At 54.8% G+C, this 19,919-nt stretch overlaps 1 protein-coding gene across 3 annotated transcripts in view; it reads left to right on the forward strand.

The window, feature by feature from the left end:
* PHF2 (PHD finger protein 2) overlaps positions 1–19,919 on the forward strand; it is a 66,759-nt gene that overhangs the window by 37,434 nt on the left and 9,406 nt on the right. For 2 of the 3 annotated variants that reach the window (XM_072760730.1, XM_025984484.2), the window contains exons 4-15: positions 7,706–7,866; positions 9,512–9,653; positions 11,806–11,992; positions 12,451–12,613; positions 13,019–13,106; positions 13,441–13,547; positions 14,560–14,651; positions 15,530–15,619; positions 16,176–16,544; positions 17,694–17,813; positions 18,166–18,281; positions 19,707–19,885. In XM_072760730.1, the coding sequence (XP_072616831.1) occupies positions 7,706–7,866; positions 9,512–9,653; positions 11,806–11,992; positions 12,451–12,613; positions 13,019–13,106; positions 13,441–13,547; positions 14,560–14,651; positions 15,530–15,619; positions 16,176–16,544; positions 17,694–17,813; positions 18,166–18,281; positions 19,707–19,885 (1,814 nt within the window). Of the gene's footprint in view, positions 1–6,019; positions 6,068–7,705; positions 7,867–9,511; positions 9,654–11,805; positions 11,993–12,450; positions 12,614–13,018; positions 13,107–13,440; positions 13,548–14,559; positions 14,652–15,529; positions 15,620–16,175; positions 16,545–17,693; positions 17,814–18,165; positions 18,282–19,706; positions 19,886–19,919 lie in introns of those variants that run through there. The other variant, XM_025984485.2, reaches the window with a different exon arrangement.

Here is a 19,919-nt window from a genome sequence, read left to right on the forward strand (position 1 = left end):
TCCAGGTACAGGTGTTGGGGACCCTCTAGGCACATCAGCCCCCCTGCCTGGTGTGGGCCTTGGAGCCATCCTGAGGAGAGGTTGTTGTCCTCAGGTTTGTCCGGTCCCACAACGGGGCTGGGTCCTGCCCAAGACCACCCTCCTGGCGTGGCCGATCCCAGCCCACCTGGGATGGCCTTTCCTGTGTCCCCAGGCCTGGCAGGCTCTCCCTGGTCCCCCTCTCGGGGGCCCTGTGTCCGGGGTGAGGGCAGGGGAAGCACTGCTGAAAAGCGACACCTGCCACTGGACCTGCTCTGGGCCCTCACTCTGGCCCCTCACGCCCGGAAGACTTTGTTAGTCTGACAATGTCTTTGCTTCTCCTCGACTTTTGAAGAGTAATTCACTGGGCACAGAATGCTACGTGGGGAGTGTTTTCCTTAAACAGTTCAAATATTTCCCTCCGCTGCCTTCTTGCACGCACGATTTCTGGTGAGAAATCCAGTGTGACTCTTACCCGTGATCCTCTGTGGAGAAGGTGCTTTCCTCCTCTGTCTTCTTTCTCTTCCCCCACTTTCACTGGGATGTAACTCATGCCACTCAGTTCACCCGTTTGAAGTACGATTCAGTCTCTCTAGTGTAGTCACAGATGTGTGCACCACTACCAGCTAGTTCTAGAACATTCCCGTCACCCCAAAGTTTTTATTTAATATTCTGCTGTTTGGGTGGACCATATTTTGTTTATCCATTCATCAGCTGACACATTTGGATTATTTCTGATTTTTGGCTCCTGTGACTGTTTCTGCTGGAAACATTCTTGTACAAGATTTTGTTGGACATATGTTTTTGTGTTTGTAGGAGTAGCTCTGTATTCAGTTGTCTGGGGAACTGCCAGCCTGTTTTCCAAAGTGGTCACACCATTTTCTGATCCCAGCAGCAGAGCGTGAGGGTTCCAATTTCTTATCGCCCTTCCCAGCACATCATCACCTGGCATTTTGATTCTAACCATCATTATAGATGTGAAGTATTCTCTCACTTGGGTTTGGTTGCCATTTCCCGATGATGAGTCACGTTGGGCATCTTTTCGTGCGCTTGGTGGTCATTCATATGTCTTCCTTGGAGAAATGTCAATTCAGACCCTTTACCTATTTTTAATTTTTTGTGTTTTTCTATTATTGAGTCATAAGAATTCTTTCTTTATTTCGGATGCAAGTTTCTTGACTTACATGATTTATGAATACATTCCCCCTTTTTGTAGACTTTTCACCTTCTCGCTTGTATCCGTTGAAGCACAAACATTTGTCATTTTGAGGGAGTCCAGGTTATCCATTTTTCATTTTATTTGTGCTTTTGTTGTCATAGCTGTGGATCATTTGCCAAGTCCAAACCCAGAGTCATGAGGATTTATCCCGATGTTTTCTTTGAAGAATTTTATAGTGTTTAGGTCTTACGGTTTGGTCTTTGATACATTTTGAGTTAATTTCTTCATATAGTGTGAGGTAAGGATCTAAGTTGTTTTGTTTTTGTCTTATTATTATTAATTTTTTTTTGCATGTGGCTCTCCATTTGTTCCTGCACCATGTGTAAAAAGACAATCCTTTTTCTACTAAGTGGTCTTGGCCCTTAGCTAGAAGTGCCTGCATTTATTTCTGGACACTCTATTCTATTCTACTAATCTCTGTTTACCCTCAGGCCAGTCTCAGGCTGTCTGGATTACTATGCTTTGCAGTATGTTTTGAAATGACTAGTGTGAGTCTTCCAACTTTGTTTTTCTTTTTAAAGATAATTTTGGCCATTGTGGGTCTGTTGCAATTGATATGAATTGTAGAATCAGCTTGTCGAGCCTACAGAGAAGTCAGCTGATACAGATTATGCTGAGTCTGTACATCAGTAGGATCAGAGTACTGCCACCTGAAAAATAGTCGTCTGGCCCACAGACATGGATATTTTCTCATTTATTGAGATCTTTTAAATTTCCTTCAAATATGTTTTTCAGTTTTCAGAGTATAAGTTTTGTAGTTCCTTTGTTAAATTTATTCCCAAGTAATTTATTTTTCTTGATGTCTTTTAAATGGGACTGTTTTCTTAATTTTATTTTATTGCTACTGTACTGAAATAGTTTTTTGTATATTGATCTTGTATCCTGCAACCTTGATGAGCTAGTTTATTAGTCCTAATAGCTTTTTAATAGGTTTCTTACAACTTGCTATATACAAGATCATGTCATCTGTGAATAGATCATTTTATTTATTCTTTTCCAGTCTGTGTTACTTTTTTTTTTCTTGCCTAATTGCTCTGGCTAGGACTTCTAGTAGAACATTGAGGAGAAGAGGCTGGGCCAGGGTGACCAGGGCCACAGTCTTCTCAGTACAGTCTCAGTTCCATGAGTGTGGGCTGGGTGGAAGAGAGCCCTTGTGTCTTGGCTGCCCTCACACAGCACTTAGAACCAGCAACAGACAGCTGGGGGGAGAAGGGCTGCCGTCCTTCCAGGAGGAAATCCCTCTGCCTGGAAGGTGGGAAGCGCTCCCATTCAGCATTCCTGTGTCCCTGGCTGCCGCTTGACAGAGGGGAGTCTCCTCGCTAAGCCAGGGAAGTGAAGGGAGGCATGGTCACATGCCTTTCCTACCAAGTTTTCATAGATTTTCTGTACTAGATGTTTCTTCATTTGCTGTCTGCTCTTAGAACCATTTCCAGAGATTTTGAATCGTTGTTTTTCAAAATAATTTTCACCAGTTTCCCTGGGTGGGGTTAGCAGAGCTCTTCACACCATCGTGGTAGTACAGGATCTTTCTCATCTGCCTTTGTCAGGATACCATCTTTCATGTTTTGCAGTTTGGTTATGACATGCCTAGGAATCGTGTGGGTGTTTATCCTGCTCAGTGTTGTCTGAGTTTTCTGGATCTGTGGTTTCATGTCTGTCATTATTTTTAGACAATTCTCAGCCACTATTACTTCAAACGTTTCTTCTGCTCCTCTCTCTTTCTCTCTCTCTCTCTCTTTTCTTTCTGTCTTCCCATCATGCATGTTACTCTTTCTGCATTGTTCTCCACTGCTTGGATATTCTGTTTCTTGCCTTTTTCATTCTTTTTGCTCTTTGCATTTCAGGTTGGGCAGATTTTATTGACTTAACTTCTAGCTCACTGATTCTTTTCTTAGTCATGTCCAGTCTACTGATGAGCCCATCAAAGACATTCTTCATTTCTGCCACAGTTTTTAATTGTTTCTATCATTTACTTTTGATTTTTATAGTGTCCACTTCTCTACTTGTATTTCCCTTCCATTCTTGCATGTTGTCCACTTTTTCCACTAACACTCCTAACATTTTATTCATAATTTTAAAAAATTTCCTATCTGATAATTCCAAATTCTTGCTATATCTGAGCTATTTTCTGATAAATTAAAAAAATATTTTTTTAAATTGAAGTATAATTAACATACAGTGTATACTAGTTTCAGATGTACAAGGTAGTGATTCAGCAATTTTTAAAAATATTTTATTTATTTATTTGAGAGAGTGAATGAGCACATGAGCAGGGGGAGGGGCAGGGAGGGAGGAAGAGGGAGAGAGAGAGAATCTTAAGCAGACTCTGTGCTGAGCGTGGAGCTGACACGGGGCTTGATCTCAAGACCTGAGCTGAAACCAAGAGTTGGATGCTTAATGGACTGAGCCACCCAGGTGCTCCGTACATCACTTCAGTACTCACCAGGATAAGTGTCCTCTTAATACCCATCACTTATTTCCCCCACTGCCCCCCACCTCCCCTCTGGTGACCATCAGTGTGTTCTCTATAGTGAAGAGTCTGTTTCTTGGTTTGCCTCTCTTTTTGGTCCTCCTTATGCTCATTTATTTTGTTTCTCAAATTCCACATATGAGTGAAATCCTATGGTTTTTTTCTTTCTCTGATTTATTTTGCTTAGCATAATACTCTAGTTCCATCTATGTCATTGCAAATGGCAAAATTCATTCTTTTTTATGATTAATATTCCATTGTGTATATACCACATCTTCTATATCCATTCGTGTATGGATAGACATGTGGGCTACTTCCATCTCTTGACTATTGTAAATAATCCTGTTATAACATAAGGGTGCATCTTTTTGTGTTGTTTTGTTTTGTTTTTAAAGATTTATTTATTTATTTACTCATGAGAGACACCAAGAGAAAGGCAGAGGTACTGGCAGTGGGAGAAGTAGGCTCCCTGTGGGGAGCCTGATGCAGGACTTGATACCAGGACCCCGGCATCATGACCTGAGCCAAAGGCAGATGCTCAACCACTGAGCCACCCAGGCTTCCTGGGGATACATCTTTTTGAATTAGTAATTTCATTGTCTTTTGGTAAATACTCAGTACTCAGTAGTGGAATTATTAGACCATACAGTATCTTTATTTATTATTTTTTGAGGAGCCTCCATACTGACTCCCACAGTGGCTGCACCAGTCTGCATTCCCAGCAACAGTGCACGAGGGCTCCCCTTTCTCCACATCCTCACCAACACCTGTTATTTCTTGCCTTTTTGATTTTAGGCATTCTGACAGGTGTGAGGTGATTTGCTTTGTCTCCTCATACTATGGGTTTCTTGCCTTTTGATTAGCATGCCTTGTGATTTTTTTTTGTTGTTGAAGGCTGGACATGATGTATTGAGTCAAATGAGCTGAGGTACTTACACATTTAGAGTGAGGGACTGAGCTGTGTCCATGGTGGCTGTAGGTGCCAGACACATCGCTTCTCATAGTTTCCTTCCCTGTTTTCCTTGGGCTTCCCTAACAACTCCTTCTTAAATGGAATCTGTCTTGCAGCTCTCTCCATTATGCTCCACTGTTGTTATGCTGTTATATGGTGATCAGGGTTAGGGCAAGGGGAAGTGTTCTATAATTGAATAGTAAACCTCAGTGCTTCAGTGGGCCTGGGGCTCTGGGCTCTTACCTTTGGAAGCATTTCTTGGCCTTTGCTTTTTCTCTCCCTTCCTGAGACAGGAAGCTAGTGGGGGCTGGAGGAGGCCAGCTGCCCTTCCCCCTATCAGATGAGGACCTGGTTAAGTGCGCTCTCCTGGAAGGTAGACTTTTGTTATGGAGGACAAACACAGGCGCTTCCCCCCAACCCTGCCTGAAGTAGGAGCAGATCTTCACCAGGAGAACCTGCAGGTAAAACCCATGACCATGTGAGTCTCCTCTGAGACTGAGCCCCCACGAGTTCTTATCCCTGCAGCTAGTTCACACTCCACCTCTGCTCTTTGTCAAAAATTACTGTTTAGACATTCCTCCCACTTACCACCTCTAGCAGCTTCTGCTTCAGGTAAGGTTGCCTCAATTAGGGTTTTCTGTATTTGCCTGTCGCCCCACGTTTCCAGGGTGGCTGCTTGCTCTGTAACCCTAATTCTCTGTGAATCTAAGAAAATCTGTTGATTTTCAGTTTGTTCAGACTTTTTCTTGCAAGGACAGGAGTGACTATTTCCAAGCTCTTTACATGTTGGAATTGAAACCAGAAATCAGCCCCATATTACTGTAGCCCTGTCTAGTTAATTGGTTGCCTTTTTATTGTTGAGTTTTAATAGTTCTATACATGTTCTGGATACTTGTCACTTATCAGATACTTTCTCCCATTCTGTGGATTGCCTGCCCACTTTCTTGATGGTATCCTTTGAAGCAAAAATGTTTATAATTTTGATGGAGTCTAATTTATTTATTTTGTTGTTGTTGCTCATGGTTTTGGCTTCTGAGAAACCATTGCCAAATCAGGATCAAGAAGATTTATGCTTGTATTTTCTTTTGAACGTTTTATAGTTCTAGCTTTTGTATTTAGGTCTTCAGCTCATTTTGAGTTAATTTTTGCATATGATGTGAGGTAGGGATCCTGCTTCATTCTTTTGTGTTCATTCTTTTTTGTTCTCCTGTGTGTCATTCATGGAAATGGCTGTTTTTTCTCCATTGAGTTATCTCGGTGCTCTTGGTACAAAGCAGTCGACCATAGATGTTTGGGTTTATTTCTGGACACTGGATTCTGCTCCACTGATCTGTATGTCTCTTCTCTCTTCTCATGCCAGCACCACACAGTCTTGATTACTGTAGCTTTGGAGTGAATTTTGAGATTGGTAAGTGTCTTCAACTTTGTTCTTCTTTTTAAAGACTGCTTAGGTCATCTGGGTGCCCTGCATTTCCATTCAGCATCCCAAGTTCAGCTTGTTAGTTTCTGCAGAGAAGTCTGCAGGTGGTGTGATAGGGACTGTGTGAAACCCATAGCACGGTTTTCCATTATGCTTTGAGTCCCGTTTCTTTCTTCTAGATTTGATTGCTGTCTTGTTGAATTATCCTTTAGTGGTTTAGGAAATACTTAAAGACGTAGTCTCTGTTTTTGAAAATGTTTTCATTTTATCCTTATTCTTGAATGATTCTGATTTTTCTAAAATGGATCTAAAATTTGAGAGTAGGGCAGCCCAGGTAGCTCAGCAGCTTAGCACCGCCTTCAGCCCAGGGCGTGATCCTGGAGACCCGAGATTGAGTTCCAAGTCAGGCTCCCTGCATGGAGCCTGTTTCTCCCTCCACCTGTGTCTCTGCCTCTCTGTGTGTGTGTGTCTCTCATGAATAAATAAATAATCTTCTAAATAAATAAATAAATAAATAAATAAATAAATAAATAAAATTCGAGGGTAAAAGTTATTTTCCTTGAACTCTGAAGGTGCAGTTCTATCATCCTTTGGCATCTCTGGTTGCTCGTGAGGTGTCTATTGTCAGCCTAGGGGCTGATGTTTTGCTTGGTTGGTTTGGGTTGGTAAAAAATCTTTTTTTCTCTGAAAACTTAAGATTGTCCCCTTGTCCTTGATGTACCACAGACATGCTACACAGCTCCCAGATATGTGTTTGTTTTTATTAATTCTACTCAGGACTCAGTAAGTTCTTTAAATTTGAGGAATTATCTTATCTCAGTTCTGAAAAATGTTCTGTTTTCTTTTTAAATAAGCACTCTCCATTCTCTGTATTATTTTTCAAATTTCATCAGATTCACCATTTTTTTCAGGCAGCTACCATTGAACGCATCTGTTGAATTTAAAATTTTTTCAAACATGATGTTTTTCACGTCTAGAATTTCCACTCACACATAGTCAAAGCTTCCCGCTCTGTTTTCCTCCCTCCCTGCCTCATCCTCCCAGGGCCTATGCCTGTCCCTGCTGCCCTCTGGGCCTGGACGGCTGCCCTGGCGCTGTCTCCTGTCATCCCCCACCCCCCAGCTCTGCTCTCTGCCTGGGCTTGTGGCCCTGTCTGCCCCTCCCAATGTCTGCCTTGATTCTGGTCCAGCTCCTGGTCCCCCTGGCATGCCACTGGGCATGAATGGCCAGGGACCTGGGCTGCCTCCAGGTCCTGTGCCTGGCTTGCCTCAGGGGTCGGTTCTCCCTGAAAGGTTTGTATCCATCTGCCATGTCCTCAGGCCCGGCCCCAGCCCCACATGAGATGTGAGGTCTGAGCACTGGAGGGGAATCCTGTGCAGGGGAGGCTGGGCAGGTGGAGGGAGGGAGAAGGGCGGAGACCTCGCTCACATGTCTGCCCCTCCCTGCCTGTCCCCATCCTGGGCCTCCTGGACCCCAATGACCCAGTCTGTGCCCCCTGGCTGCCCCGGGGCGTGAGGGCACGTGGCAGGAGATCGGGCCACGGGTGTCCATATCCAGGCCCATCCGGGTGCTGCGGGGCAGGAGGCCCCAGGCTGGCATGACCCCCTACCTCCACTTTTCCCACAGCGCGGAAGACGTGGTGGTCCGCGTGCCGGGCAGCCAGCTCACGCTGGGCTACATGGAGGAGCATGGCTTTGCTGAGCCCATCCTCGTCCCCAAGAAAGATGGGTTGGGCCTGGCAGTCCCGGCCCCCACCTTCTACGTCAGCGATGTGGAGAACTACGTGGGTGAGTGGCCTACTCGTCATGGGCCCCAGCTGGTCCCTGTGCCCATGAGCTGGGCCTCTTTCATGCCTTTCTGGAATGAGACCCCTGTCCCACTAAATGGCCCCTCGTCAGTTACTGTGGCTGCAAAGTGGGGACTGTCTTGGGACTGGTTCATCCTGCCAGCGGTCGGGGGGGTCCCTTCCTGGGGTTTGTGCTGCATCCCCTTGGCCCCTCCTGGGCCAGCCTGGTGCCCAGCCTCACTGAGTCCTCCACTTTCAGTTCATGCCGCCCTGTCCAGCATGGCATACATCCCCTGGCAGCTCCTAGCGCTGTAGGCATTGTGCCCATGTGCTTGGGCATTGTCTCTGAGGCCGTCTCCCCAGCAGGGATACCCGTGGAGCTGGGGCCCTCGCAGTAGCTGGGGCTCAGGGATGGCCGAGTGGCCAGTGCAGGAGGAGGGAAGACCCTAGAAAGCAGATGTCCAGGCCCCCCAAGGGATAGGCACCACCCAGCACCTGCAGTGACAGCTAAAGTCAGGGCGTGCCCTCTGCCTTCCCTGAGTTGTCCCCACCTGGAGCCATGTCATTTTGTTCATGGCTGTGTCCCTGGGCCCAGCTCAGCCAGCTACATAGGCTGTGGCTGGCCTCATGCGTTGCCCCACGTGCTGCCCCACACGCTGCCCCTCCCGCCATGGGCACCTGCAGGAGCGGCAGCAGCTTCCCTGAGGGTAGGGGGCCCTCAGGCTGTTGCCACAAATGTCTTCCCCTCTCCTTGTTTCATTACGGACCTTGTCACACCCACATGACATGGGAAGTGGGGTCTCTGTGTCCAGTATTGGCCACAGGACCACGAGATTTCTATGGTTTTGCTGTGTCCTCACACCTGACATTTCAAGCCAATGTCTGCTTTGTACATCATTTTGGCAGATGTGAGAAGCCGGTAGGGGCCCTAGGCCAGCTCTCGGCAGCAGGGACAGAGCTGCCTTGGTTACCGCAGGGCCCTTGGGGTGGCTGTGAGGGCAGCACCACTTCCCTTGCTTACTCCCCTCAGCCTCTCCCCATTGTCCAGACGGTTGGAAGATCAGGCCTGTTGGGGTTTTGGGCCAACAGCAAGCCTGTGATGTCCATAAACCTGTCCCAGGGCCTGCCGTTCCGCCTGGGCTCCCGCCCGGGCCTGGATGGAGAGGCACAGCTGGCTACACGGCCCTGGGGACTGAGACGACAGCGAGGCTGTCCCCGCTGAGCATCTTTCTGCCACTGCTAATTTTGAGTCAGACGTGATGCGCTTGCCCTTGCCCGTTCCTTGATTGCCTAGATCCTCCCGTCACCAGCGACTTGACGCTGACTTTTTCCTCATCAGCTACAGAAAACGATTTTCCCTTTTACTTACCAGTTTTTGGGGAAAAAAGTTAGTGCCCTAGAAGTGTAGGAGTTTTTAAATTTTTTTACCTTTTGAAAGTGGAGTGTGCCCCAGGCTTGATTTGGGGCGCACCTGGACTAACTGCCCACTTGTGGTGTGTTTGTCAGAAGTCCCTGTGTGCCCGCGTCCCACATGTCCACTCACTGTCCGGCCCCCCTCGCCGTGGCAGTTGGGTAGGTGGGGGTGGATGGCCCTCCTGGGTCCCCGCGCGCACCCTGCCCCATTCACCACCCCCTCCCACCCGCAGGCCCAGAGCGGAGCGTGGATGTGACAGACGTGGCCAAGCAGAAAGACTGCAAAATGAAGCTGAAGGAGTTTGTGGACTACTACTACAGCACCAACCGCAAGCGGGTGCTCAACCTCACCAGCCTCGAGTTCTCTGACACGAGGTGAGCGCTGCCATGGAGTAGCCCACACACACTCAGGTGGCAGGGCCGCTGCACTTGCTTGCCCTTTCTCCTCTCGTGCATCGTGCATTGTGACAAATCCAAACAAAAGGATCTGTTTCATCGACTGGCCAGCCCTCATCCTGCCCCCCAGCCAGAGGCGGAGATGGCACAGATTCTTCCAGAACGCACATCCTTGCACCCACACATGGGCTTACATGCTTCCACACGCCCCTACCACGGGCTCATGTGCCTGCACACCCACAGGCGCACTCGTAGTGTTGCGCTGTGCCCTGCCCTTCCCAGTGATTCAGCCTGAGCTCCATGTGCTGGGCCTGCTCTGCCAACTGCTGTTCTCGGCGCGGAGGCCCCATGGGATGCACTGTGAATGTCTGGGGCCCACCGAGGTCCCAGCCTCTGGTGTCAGAGGCTGGCCGTCCGTCGGTCCTGCCCTCCCAGGACCAGGGCTCCGTGTAGCAGGGCCGCGTCTTCCTGCTCCTTGGTTGCACTCCTGCCTCCGGCTGGCCTCTCGTGCACCACAAGGCCTGAGTTGTTGATGGTTTAGTTTAAGCCTGACTTCACTCTTGGATCCTGTCCACCTTGCCGACTTCTGAGAAGCCCACGAGTCAGCCAAGTAGCTCGTACACAAGGGCGGGTAGGACAGGGTAGTCCGGAAAGCCCAGGGAGACGTAGAACACAGCTGTGCCAGCAGCCCCGGCAGGGTATCGTAGCTGCTGTTGGTTGTGTTTGAGCTTCTTGTCGGCAAAGGCATAAAGGGAAATAGAATGGATTTCATGGCACTAGGAGAAATGGGCGAAAGCTGCCTGCTATGCATTGTCAAGGAGGCTGAGCTGTGACCATGGCCATGGATCACACCCGGACTGGTGCCACCGCCTGATCTGCTGGCCAGCCTGTGGTCCTCATAGGCAGCTGCGGGTGTGGAGCTGGGGCGGTTGGAGCTTTGGCTTGGGGTTCCCCTTGGGCCTCTTGGGGCCACCACTCCTTTGCTGGCAGAAGGTGTGTGGTTCCCACAGGCCCAGTCTAAGTACACGAGGGTCCCTCACACTTCATGCTGGGCTGTGGCCTTGGTGCTAGGGCCGCCCAGCAGCTGAGAGGGGGAGGGTACCTCTGCAGATAGTGTGGTCTGTCCCTGTGGAGGTCAGCTGGGGTGGCAGGGGCTTGGCCCGACCCCGTAGGCCGTTGGTAGTGGTCTCAGGGCTGTGGCCTCAGGGACCCTGCAGTGACTCCTGCGTCCCCTGACCCTGGAGGCACCTGTGATGGGTAGAGAGATGGCCCTGTTGTGTATTATGTGCACATATGTGGTTAACCGTGCTCTGTCCTCCACGGGGGCCTCCGCCCCCCCCCCCCCCCCCAGGAGCTGTAGGGAGCCGCTGGCCTTGGCGACAGGAGAACGGGCTGGCTTTGCCCCGAGGAGGAAAGAAGGGCATGTGTGGCCGTGTTGGGAAGCCTGGGTGGGTGTGCAGATGACCGAGGGGCCCCAGGTGGCGGGCTGGGTCCCTCTCCTGTGTGGTGTGTGGTCTAGGCCACTGTGGGCACCGGTGCGTGGAGGAGGGCTCTGGGAACAGAGATAGGCATCTCTGGGGATCTGCTATGAGAGGGTCTGCCAGTGAGGTCACTGAGGTTGGGCGGCAGGGCCTGGTGTGTGGTCCGTGTCCGTGTCGTCTTGGCGGCATGGCCTCTGATGCATTGCTGTGCAGTCTGTCCCCCCGAGCAGCGAGCATGCCAGGCCATTGCCGGGCACTCTCACCAAGACAGCGACATTCCCTAAGAGGCCACCTTTGCATTTCCGTATCCTCCTTAGAAACAGCGTACTGGCCTACCAGAGCCCCGCAGGGTCTGTGGAGTGATGCCCGGGGCACCGGGTGCATGCGAGGCAGGCCGCTGCCACCTGCCCCCTCGTCGGCTGGCCTGTGCTCCACGGAGCACTGTCTCTGGCCTCTGTGGAACACAGCGCGGTTTGGTGTTGCCGCGGCCCCTTCCAACCCCACGAACCTTAGTTTGCTTTTCTGTCAAGTGGGGGCAATGCTTCGTAGCCCATACGGGAGGGACGCGCACCCCAGGGCCCGTTCCCCCCAGGGCCCTGGGGACTTGGGGGTGCTTTTGCTGCTGTAACCCTGTTCCGGTCTCCGCCCAGGATGTCCAGCTTCGTGGAGCCACCCGACATCGTCAAGAAGCTCTCATGGGTGGAGAACTGCTGGCCCGATGACGCGCTGCTGGCCAAGCCCAAGGTGACCAAGTACTGCCTCATCTGCGTGAAGGACAGCTACACCGACTTCCACATCGACTCGGGTGGTGCCTCCGCCTGGTACCACGTGCTCAAGGTGGGCAATTGCCTGCGCCAGCAAGGCCCCTGCTGTCCCCATGTGCTTGGCGGGCTGGCGCCACCACTTGTGCAGAATGGACACTTGTCCAACCCTCGGGGGCACAGCGGGTAGGGTGCGCAGTGTCATTCTAAGGAGGCTGCTGTTGGAGGCAGCCCGCTGGGTGGAGGCCAGGGCTGAGCAGTGTGCATGCCCCAGGAAGGGAGCGCTGCTTGGAGGACTTCCTAGAAGAGGGGGTGGGGGAGCATGCAGCACTCGGCCCACACAGAGCCCCGGGGTGTGGGGGGAGCCAGGACAGAGGCACATGTGAAGACAGACGAACAAGGGGATCCAAAGGCTTGGGCTCGGCCAGTGCCCCGGGTCGTGGCTCCCCTGTACCCCAGCACCCTGGGTTGTGGCTCCCCTGCCCCCAGCGCCCCAGGTCGTGGCGGGCTCTGCCAATGGCCTCTCGTTGGCAGGGGGAGAAGATCTTCTATCTCATCAAGCCGGCCTCGGCCAACATCTCCCTGTATGAGCGCTGGCAGTCGGCCGCGAACCACAGTGAGATGTTCTTTGCCGACCAGGTGGACAGGTGTTACAAGTGCACTGTCAAGCAGGGCCAGACGCTCTTCATCCCCTCAGGTGGGCGCCCTTTCCCGCGCCCTGTCTACCCCGCAGGGCTCTGCCCTCACCCTGGGGCCTCCAGGGGGTGGGTTCCTGGCCAAGGCTCACATCTAAGGACTGTCTGGGACGTGCCCACTTCCCTGGGCTGCGGCAGCGCTGCCTTGGCCCTTCCGCCATGTGTGGAGGCCAGAGGGAGGGCACCCCAATGTGGGCGGGCCTGGGCGGGTGCCCTTGGCTCCTGGGTCTGTGTGAGGCAGGCGTGTGCTTAGCGTCCAGGCCAGCTGGGACACAGACTCTCCTCCTGGGAGGCTGGGCCTCATTGCACGGAGCGTAGGGCACGTGGGGCAGCCTGCCAGGGCAGATGGGCTGAGGCCGGGTGGTGTGAACGTGCCACGGAGGGCTCCCACATCCCCACCTCCGCAGGCTGGATTTACGCCACGCTCACACCCGTGGATTGCCTGGCCTTCGCGGGACATTTCCTCCACAGCCTGAGCGTGGAGATGCAGATGAGGTAGGGCCGCACCTGCCTGGTTCCACCTGCCAGAGTCCCTGCTGCCAGGCCGCTGCAGTGGCACCTCCCCTGAGCTCTGGGCACGCTGTTAGCCTCTTGTGCCATCCTGCCAGGGCCCCTGGGTGGCCCGGTCCCTGATAGCCCCTGTGGCCCCTGGGGGGTGTGGGGTGAGTTGAAATCCTCTCCCTGGGCACTGGCCCGTGGGGCTTGCCCTGACGCAGGGGAGGCCAGAGTGGCACAGCCTTGGTGTGGCCTTGTGGCTGTGATGTGGGCTCACCCTAGTGTCACCTGCTCAGAACTCATACACTGGATGGTTCTTTGCTGTGGTTTCCAGAGCATACGAAGTAGAAAGGAGGTTGAAACTGGGTAGCCTGACTCAGTTTCCCAACTTTGAAACTGCCTGCTGGTACATGGGGAAGCACCTGCTGGAGGCGTTCAGAGGTATGGTGGCATCCAGGTTGGCGTCTCTGCTGTGGCTCTGGGGGCTGGTCCCTCACGGGGCTGCTGATGGGGCTCAGCTGGAATGTCAGAGGCCTGGGGTCTGCCTGACTCTGGGCTGCAGCTGAAGGACCCTGGTGGCGTTCCTGCCACCCTGGGGAGGGCGTGCATGTTGGGGTCCCCGGGGAGGCTCGTGGGAAGGGGTGGGCTCCTTGGGTCCCTGCCCTCCACAGACATCCAGCTGCCCTCTACCCCAGGCCTTGAGGGTCCATCCTGGCTTCCCACTGCGGGCTGAAGCCCCATCATGCGGAGCCCTTTGTGCTCTGGCTCCAGTCTGAAGTGGGGAAGTGAAGGACATGGACCTTAATCTTCGCTGGCCAGAGTTCAGTGAAATTTGCCCATCTCGCCCCAAATTCAGATCCCTAAGCTTCCCCCCGGCAGAGGGGTTGCCTAGGAGGGAGCCTGTGGGAGTGGGACATGCAGAGCCTACCCTGGGGTGGCCTGATAGGGTGAGCGCTGACTGCTGGGTGCCCCTTGCCAGGGCCCCAGAGTACCAGGCCGCCAGTCTCTGCCCCTGCAGTGCGCTCCCTGACCACGAGGGGGCACTCTGTCCCCAACGGCGTCTGGGAGGCCGTGCTGCCGCCCTCCCCCCCCCCCCCGCCCCCCCGTCCCCCCCCCCCAGGCGTCGTAGCTGCCACAGCTGTGCAGAGGCCGTGGGAGCCCTGGCAGCACCTGGGCCCTCACTGGAGTGGCAGGGGCGGGCAGTGCAGGGAGCTAAGCCACCTGCCAGCAGGACCTGGCAGGTGGGCGAGGGAGGGCTGGTCCCGCCCCTCCTGGGGCATCTGAGGCAGGCCCCCCGAGGTTCCATGAGGGACCGTTGGCAGTTGGGCAGGTGGCAGTGGGTGGGGGTCCCGCCGACTCCAACCCACACCCCCCATGTGACATCGCCACAGGAGTGGTGGGTGAGGGTGGGCAGGCACACACTCACCTGACCCGATCCCTCTATGACCCCCAGGTTCCCACAAGTCTGGGAAGCAGCTGCCCCCTCATTTAGTCCAAGGAGCTAAAATTCTCAATGGTGCTTTTAGATCATGGACGAAAAAGCAGGTAGGGAGATGTGCCAGGTGTGTCCCCGAGCAGAGGGAGGGTGGCTGGTGGGGGTCCCCCAGCATGGGTCCTTCCTTGGGTGGGAGCTAGCCTGCGGAGCCCACCTGTAGTGGGGAGTGCCAGAGGTGACGCAGAGGGCACCCCAGGGCAGGAGACGGCAGGGGCCTCAGCCTCGCTGGCCAGCAAGGCACTGGCTCCAAAGTGGGCTTCACTCTGAGGTGGACCTTCCTTCCACAGTGTCCCCCGTCATGCCCCCTGTTGTGGCATGGTGTCCTACCCCCAGGGTACCCACAACAGTATGCCCAGTGCCCCCCAGGTCCCGGGGGCAATGCCCCTTCCCCCGCATCCCCCCCAGCAGCACTGCCCTGTCTCCCCTGCCCCTGCCCCCAGCACACTGTCTGGTGACCTCCCACATCTCTGTCCTAGAGCCACATCTCTGGCCTCTGGGCCTAGAGCCGTATCTGGTGTCCCTCCCTGTCACTTCAGCCATGTAGTGGTCTTGTGCCCAGGAAGAGGGGATTGCTTATATAATGCCCAGCTGCTGGTGGCCTTGGGCAGCTTGCCCTCTCTGGGACATGTTACTCCCCCCTGGGGAGGGGTCATGGCAGAGCCTTGTGGGCTGACATCTGGCTGGAGTGGGCTGACTCGTTCAGGACCCCGTGTAGCTGGTACCCCTAGGCCTTTGTGGGCAGCAGTGAGTCCTGGGTTGGTAGGCAGGGGACTACTGGGAGAGACCATGTGGGTGAGTCAAGGTCCAGGAGGCTGAGCCTGCTTCAGCCCCTATGGGTGGGCAGGGATGGGGCGGCATGGCCAGTGCAGGTGGATGTCAGCACCTAGACTGGGCGGCTGACCCCTGGCCCGTGTCTGCTGCCCTCCAGGCTTTGGCGGAGCATGAGGACGAGCTCCCAGAGCACTTCAAACCTTCCCAGCTCATCAAAGACCTCGCCAAAGAGATCCGGCTCAGCGAGGTAGGGCCTGACCCTTGGGGGCCGCCAACCCTGTACAGCGGCCCTGCTGCCCACCTGCCAGGGACCACCATGTCTGAGACAGCTGCCATCCCGGCCCTCTAGGGCAGGGCTGCTGCACGGTGGGGACTCCCAGGCACTGTGGCTGCCCATGGCCTCCTGGCCCCAGCCCAGGGACAGCAAGGTGGGGCTCCTCTGCAGCTCCCCAAGTAGGTGGGGAGGGATCCAGAGGGAGGGCCGTGCCAGCTGCTGGAGACCCTGGGCTGTCCCAGCCTCTGTGCTGCAGGGTAGGATGGCAGTCCCCACCAAGGATGTAGAGGGGTTAGGTGGCTGATGGGTAGACGAGTGGCACCTTGCCACAGATGTGTTGTATGGATGAATATGTCACATAGTGGTGTAGGCAGGTGTGAGCATGTCGCACGGATGCTGTAGGAGAGATGTCAGCCTGCCCCATGCGTGGTGTAGACAGATGCTCCTTCCTGCTGGAGTGTCTCCCAGAGCCCGAGCAGAGACCCTCCTGACCGGGGCGGCTGGCCACATCTCCTCCTCCTCTCCCTAGAATGCCTCCAAGGCCGCCCGACCTGAAGTGACCCCAGCTGTCCCCACGGATGAGGTCTGCTTTGGGGACAGGGAGAAAGAGGAGCCCCCATCCCCCATTGAGGCCAGTCCTCCTCGATCCTTCCTGGAGAAAGTGTCCAAAAAAAAGATTCCCAAAACCGTGAAGATGCCCAAGCCGTCCAAAGTTCCCAAGCCCCCCAAACCCCCCAAACCCCCGAAGTCCCCTAAACCGCTGAAGCTCAAGGATGGAGGCAAGAAAAAAGGGAAGAAGTGCAGGGGGGCGGCCTCACCCACCATCCCCAACCTGGACCTGCTGGAGGCACACACCAAGGAGGCACTGACCAAAATTGAGCCTCCGAAGAAAGGCAAGGTAGGTAGTCTCACCCCGTCTGTGGTTGGAGGGCCGCAGACCTCTCAGGAGCTGGCCTGGGGTGGAGCTAGGTCTGCTGTGTCCCTGAGCTAGAGGGTCAGGGTTGGTGGCTGTGTCCTGGTGAGCATGGCACAGTGAGGAGAGACCTCCCAGTAAAGGCAGTGGTGTCTGCTAGGATGGGGGTACCACACAGGGTCACCTGGGGGAACGAGCTGGCTGAGTTTCCTCTGGGTCCCAGGTACCAGCTGATTTCTGAAGGTGGGCCAGGCACCCAGTGGAGACCAGCAGGGAGGCAGAAGGGGGACTGGTGATGGGAGTGGTTACTGGAGGGGCCTGAGCCCCTACAGGCAGTGAGAAAGGCAGGCCTGGCCCCGAGGACCTAGCAGTGTGACCAGAGGTGTGGGCCTTAGGTGTGGGCTTCAGGGACCAGGAGCCCAAGACCAAGCGCCATTGAGGGATTTCCTGCTAATGGGAGGCTGTTACCCACTTCTCGCTGGGGGTGGGGGTGGGGTCAGTGACCACCAGGGCCAGCATCACAGGGCTGCAGTGGGGCACATTGGTTCTCCCTTCATCAAGGCAAAGAGGGTGGATGAATGAATAGATGAACAGATGGATCGATGGGTGGGTGGCAGGAAGAGGGGAGAGAAAGAGGAAGCAGGGAGGGTGCATGAATAGGTGGATGGATGGACAGGTGGATGGTTGGATAGAAGGGATGGGTGAGTGGGTGGGATGGATGAGTGGGTAGGTGGATGGGAGGTAGATGGGTGGGTAGGTGAGTGAATGGAATGATGGATAGCTGGATGGATGGATGGATGGATAGTGGGTGGATGGGTGAATGGGATGATGGATGGTAGGTGGATGGGTAGATGGAATGATAGGTAGATGAGATGCATGGATGGATGGGATGGTGGGTGGGTGGGATGGCGGATGAATGGGATGGATGTCTGTATGGGTGGATGAGTGATGGACAGATGGTGGATGGATAGGTGGGATGGATGGTGGGTGAGCAGATGGGGTGGATGGGCCATTGCATGTGAGCCAGTAGGAGGCAGGGGCACTATGCTGTGTGGCTGTCACTTTGCCGGGTAGCCTCGGGGTTCCTAGATATCCTCCCATGTCCACTGCTGGGTCATGACTCCTGTGTCCTAGGCCACAAAGAGCGTCCTGAGCGTGCCCAACAAGGAAGCGATCAGCTCACAGAATGATGTGGAGAGGCTAGAAATCCGAGAGCAAACTAAAAGCAAGTCAGAAGCCAAATGGAAGTACAAGGTGAGGTGTGTGTGTGCACGTGTGTGTGCACCTGCCTGGGGTGGGGGCATCTTCCACAAGATGCAGGTGTGTGAACACCTGTCCCCCGGGGGCAGTGCCAAGCTGGCCTATGGAGGCAAGGGTTGTGAGTGTGGCCTCCGTGGGGCTGCCTTCCACGGCGGGGGCACCTCCTGGCCTGGGGAACCGACTGCATCACCCTACAAGCTGACAGCTGGCCCTGCTTCGAGCACATGCAACCCGGGGCGGGACCGGGTCCTTTAGGCCCCGAGTGACAGAGAGCAGGGGTTCCTGGGCAATGGGTCGGAGGGAAAGCTAGCTGGGGGCTCAAGGATGTCTCGGGCCTCCTTTTCAGAACAGCAAACCTGATTCCCTGCTGAAGATGGAGGAGGAGCAGAAGCTGGAGAAGTGTCCTCTGTCGGGGAACAGGGACCCCAAGTTCTCATTTTCCTTCAACAGGAGGCTGCTGAGGTAGGTGCATGCTCACACACATGTGCCCTGTCCACGGGCTCACACATGCCATACGTGCTCACACGTGCTCACGTCACACACCCCCGTTATACACACACACATATGCTCCATCACAAGTGCTCACACATATCATACATGCTCATAACACACACCCCCATTACACACTTAAACACACTCATGCCCCATCACACATGTTCACACACATACATGTTCACATGTGCTCACATCACACACCCCATTACATATACACTTACACACGCCTCATCACACGTGCTCACACACATCATGTGTGCTCACACGTGCTCACATCACACACCCCCGTTACACACATGCTCACGTACATGCGCCCCGTCCATGGGCTCACACACGTCATAACATGCTCACATGTGCTCACACCCCCGTCACACATGCTCATGCACATGCGCCCCCTCCTGCAGGCTCCCCAGCCGAGGCCCCCCTGCCCCGAGTGAGCAGACCCCATCCCTGCCTCCCAGGCCGTAGCCCTGGTGGGTGGAGAGGGGGCAGCTGGCAGAGGAGCAGAGTGTGACTTGGTTGCTGTCCTGGGCTGGTGCAGAGGGGGTAGGGTGGGTCAGGGTCCTGGCCTCAGGGCACAAAGACTGGTGGGGAGGGGCCAGCGTGAACCTCATATTATCAAATGTGCCTAAAATTATGGCTGAGATGAGGGCTATGGAAGAATGATTTGTGGGGCCTCCAGGGCCCGAGAAATCAGGAGGGCCTCCTGGAGGAGGTGGCACTGAGCTGAGGTGGAGGCCCTAGCCTGAGAGGGTGTGTGTGTATGAATGGGTACATCCATGTTCTAGACCATGAATGGGTGCATCTGCTGAGCAGCTTGGCCGGCCAGCCACCCCTCACCCGCCGAGAAGCCCCACCTGCTGTGGTCTGTCTGAAGTCAGGGTGGGCGCCCCTCGGTGGGGGAGCAGGGTGGCTGGGGCCAGTGTCCTGCCCTGGCCTTCAAGGCCCTTGCTGCAGGTGGTGGGGAGACAGGGCCACTCAAGGCCTGGCGGGGTGGGCCGGAGGCCTTGGTCACGGAGGAGGTAGCAGCGGTGTGCACGTGAGCCATGTCACCCCATGGGTGCCCCATGTGCAGCAGGGCTGCCTGCCGCTCGGAGCCACCCTGCTGGAAGCTGACGTGGGCCTGCCCTGCCCACTGTCCCTGATGTCCCCACTGCCCCCACTGTCCCCACAGCTGGGCACGCCCAGAGCCCTCCTTGCCCTGAGGGAAGGCCCAGCTGAAGGATGGTCTTTAGAACATTGTCTGAATTTATGCTCCCAAGAGCTGTGCAGGGGATGCAGGACATTGGCATGAGCCAGGCTGGTGCAGGACTCTGCGTGGGGGCTTGGGGAGCACATTATCGAGGCCTAGCAGGGGCCGTGGGGACGCTGACACTGCTCGTGCCGCCGCAGCCCCAAGGCCCTGAAGCCGCAGCCCAGCCCGGGCGTGTTTGGGGCCATGCAGAGCTTCAAGGAGGACAAGCCGCAGCCGGTGCGGGACGAGTACGAGTACGTGTCGGACGACGGGGAGCTCAAGATTGACGAGTTTCCCATCCGGAGGAAGAGGACCGCCCCCAAGAGAGACTTGTCTTGTGAGTGAGGGCGTGAGGGTGGGGAGTGGGCCGT

Source organism: Vulpes vulpes, chromosome 1 (genome assembly GCF_048418805.1).
Source record: "Vulpes vulpes isolate BD-2025 chromosome 1, VulVul3, whole genome shotgun sequence".
Classification (NCBI taxonomy): domain Eukaryota; kingdom Metazoa; phylum Chordata; class Mammalia; order Carnivora; family Canidae; genus Vulpes; species Vulpes vulpes.